This window comes from Lactuca saligna, chromosome 3 (assembly GCF_052625555.1).
Source record: "Lactuca saligna cultivar CGN05327 chromosome 3, ASM5262555v1, whole genome shotgun sequence".
Taxonomy (NCBI): Eukaryota; Viridiplantae; Streptophyta; class Magnoliopsida; order Asterales; family Asteraceae; genus Lactuca; species Lactuca saligna.
The window spans coordinates 107,197-110,565 of record NC_136419.1 but is presented as its reverse complement, the minus strand read 5'-3'; the positions used below and the strand labels follow the sequence as shown (position 1 = coordinate 110,565).

The 3,369-nt window shown below is 45.0% G+C and overlaps 1 protein-coding gene across 1 annotated transcript; it reads right to left on the bottom strand.

Annotated features, from left to right (window-relative positions):
- Nucleotides 1-231: 231 nt before the first annotated feature.
- Nucleotides 232-575, bottom strand: LOC145033355 (uncharacterized). The gene has a single exon (XM_078981999.1). The coding sequence runs from the start codon at nt 573-575 to the stop codon at nt 357-359; it is 219 nt and encodes a 72-aa protein (XP_078838125.1). The 3' UTR covers nt 232-356.
- Between the last annotated feature and the right edge of the window lie 2,794 nt (nt 576-3,369).

The following is a 3,369-nucleotide window of genomic DNA, read 5'->3' as shown; positions in this document are numbered from 1 at the left end:
ATTTTATCATGGTGTCGGATCCTAAGTTTTTATGGATTCCTTCTTTGTTACCGGGGTCGACCCCAAAGCCATAATGTCTCAAAACGAGGAGGCCATAGAGAAAGTATTTTTTATTCCTTTGTCTCAAACTTCGTGAAGAACTCCATTCTATCTCTCCCTAGTTACGAACAAAAAACTGGGGCTACGACCCAGTTGTACACTCCCTTCGTTCTACGAACCCTTGTTGATTCTGAACTTCGTTCGCGAAGGCGCCGGACTTTTGACGGGCCAGCCCTTTTTTATGCGCTGTTTTCCCAAAGAAGCTTTGCTCCTCTGGGTGCTAGGCGCTTCCGTGGTTCGCGAGAAGGAAAAAGGACTCATCCTTTGTTGCATCTGGCGCGAGATGATAAAGAGAGAGCTTCGTCTATCGATGAACAGCGGATTGACGGAGCTCTTGGAATTGCTTTGTTTTTCTCTCCTTTCCTATCGGCGAGTTCCGACCCTTTTGTTCGAAATTTCTTCGTTCGTACCGAACCGCTTGCAGAATCAAATCGTGTTCCACAAGATCCTATATCAGCTATACATCCTCCTTGCATTTATGCCGGAGACGTCGCCAGTGCTATGGGCTTTGGCTTATGTAGATCAAAAATGATGAATGGGATTGTGGCACTCCACTCGCCGCCAATGCGGAAGGATGACGCCGAAAAGAATGGAAGGCTCTTTCGCTCTGCTGCATGCGTCGGATCCCGTAGAACAAGCAAGCTCTTTACCCTAAAATTAAAACATATGGGCGCAAAAGGCTATCCTGCTCTATTGTTACGTAGCAATAGAAGCCTGCTTATGTTGCTTCGGCGGCGTTTCGCCTTCTCTTCGCTCTGGACAGGAGCGCTAGTGGACACGGGGAGGGAGCAGGCGAAGCGTGTCGTTCGTAATGGAAAGAAAGAGACCACTACTTCGCTTCTTTGTTGGATCGCCGACGCGAACACAGTGGTCTCTGACCAGGACCAGGAACCAATTTGAATTTTGATCTTGACATGTCGGTGGTTTTTAACCGTAGGCATTTTGCCAGGAAGTTGGTGGGCTCATCATGAATTAGGTCGGGGTGGCTGGTGGTTTCGGGATCCCGTGGAAAATGCTTCTTTTATGCCTCGGGTATTAGCTACAACTCGTATTCATTCAGTAATTCTACCCCTTCTTCATTCTTGGACCTCGTTTCTGAATATTGTGACTCTTCCATGCTGTGTCTCAGGAACCTCTTCAATACGGTCCGGATTGCTAGCTCCCGTTCATAATTTTGCTACAGATGATACACGAGGAATCTTTTTATGGTGGTTCTTCCTTCTAATGACCGACATATCTATGATTATTTTCTCCCAGATGAAGCAGCAGGCATCGGTCCGTAGAACCTATAAAAAAGAGATGGTTGTGGCGCGAAGTACTCTTGTGCACCTACGTCACTCGGCTCGCGCGCAACCCCGCCCCGTTATGTTATAGAAGAATTGAGCTTCTTGCTGGGCTGGTTATTCAGAGCCAGCAATTGGCTGTCGGATTTCGTCCTACAACTAGAATAAGATCGCTTCGGGGGTCACTGTGATGTGGCTGAATGTAGAGCAACCCGCCCTTACAGCCTTTGATAAGTAGATTATTTAGAACTTCGGAAGATGGTCAAGGTAGCTTGCTTCCAAGCCACTGCACTAGATGCGCATGTAGTCATAGTAGTCGGCCCACAATGCCTCTGTTCTATACTAAAATACTATTTCGTATGAATGGGGAATTAAGTCGCTCTTTGATCTGCAGAATAAGGCCTACGAGCTCTCTCTTTTTATGGCAGAGATCTCTCCACACCAAGGAACCAAATCACAATGGATCGAACAACTGGAAATGATAACAGAATGCATAGATCATTAGAAGGAGTTCAAATAAGCGGAGAAATATAGTATACCACCTTACTTCTTTCGTCTATGAGGAATAAATAAAATTGAAGAACCCGCGGATATGTGCAAAACTTTCATTCTTGTTAGCCGGAAAATGGCTCGTGGTAAAGACAAGATATACTTTGACCAGACGTGCTCGGAATCTTTTTGTCGATTCGGGGGAAGTTCTCGTACCTTCACCTCTACAATTCGGTAAAGCGGCTTCGCCTCCTCGCTTTTGTTCAATTATAAATAAATAACCACTTTAATGGAGATTTATAGCATCATTCAAGTAAATACAGATTAAGATCGTAAAAACATAAGCTTGTAATATAGCTCCGGGAGGTCGGGGTATTCAATCCCAGGATACTCAAGGTGGTATACTAAGGGGGCTTCAATCCTTACTCTTTATCCTCATCTTCGCCCAGGATAACGGGGCCTTACTTATTCAGGGGGGAGAGTGGAGCCTCGAGAAGCACTGTTGAGAGGAAGATCTTTGGCCCCTCTTCATTCTCTATAGGGTTCCAAACCTTTCTTCAACATAGGTGACAAGGAGCGAGGCCGCGATGGAAGAGATCAAACACGGGAATAAGAAGTAATTCCATTACCTTTTTTTTTCATTTTTATAGAGGGGGATGGAGAAAGTGGACAAAACAAACTCGCATTTCTCATCGAACAAATACAGGAAAAGAATCATATTGAAAACGCTCCTAACCCAAGCCCTTCCTTCGTAGAGCCATGTATTGTAAGTGATCCGAACCTGCCCGGAGCGAGCCCCCATAGAGGCAAGTGAAGTTGGTGAGCCATATGATGGGCAACTATCTCCTGCGGTTCGGAGAGGACTCAGCTGTTAGTTAGTACCCCCTTGGTTTCGGGGTGGACCCTTTCACTCTATTTTATTATATACGCTTAGTGAAAAGAATGTTTTTTGATACACCTAGGACATGGATTCTATATGAACCAATGGATCGTGACAAGTCGTTACTACTAGCAATGACTTCCTCTTTCATTACTTCATTCTTTCCATATCCCTCTCCTTTGTTCTCAGTTACTCATCAAATGGCACTCAGTTCATATCTTTAATTTAAGTTCGATCATTGACAAGGTTCAAAGAAAGGGTGGGCTATTGATAAAGAATCGATTCCAAACCACAATGCTAGCAGATGGCGGGCCTCCACTTTTATTTTCATTCATTTTTCCTATTAAAAAATAAAATAAAATAAAGACTCCCGGCGATCTTTGACCGGGCGGGGTAGGCAGAAGTTGATCCGGTAGATCGACTAGCAGTTTCAGCTACTGCTCGTGATGATGATTTTGATTAGCGAGATGTTCACTTTTACTTGGATTATGCAATAGATTTTGCTTATTCTCCTCCCACGACGTGCCTAGCTATTACGTTCCGACTCATGCATCTGCCGGTAAAGTAAAGCACGTCCAAAGTGATGCGCGCCCCCATAGAAAGAAGCACGCCCGCCCG

Bases quoted from the DNA above. Each gene is read 5' to 3' on its own strand.
- LOC145033355 (XM_078981999.1), bottom strand. From the start codon at position 575: ATGCAAGGAGGATGTATAGCTGATATAGGATCTTGTGGAACACGATTT.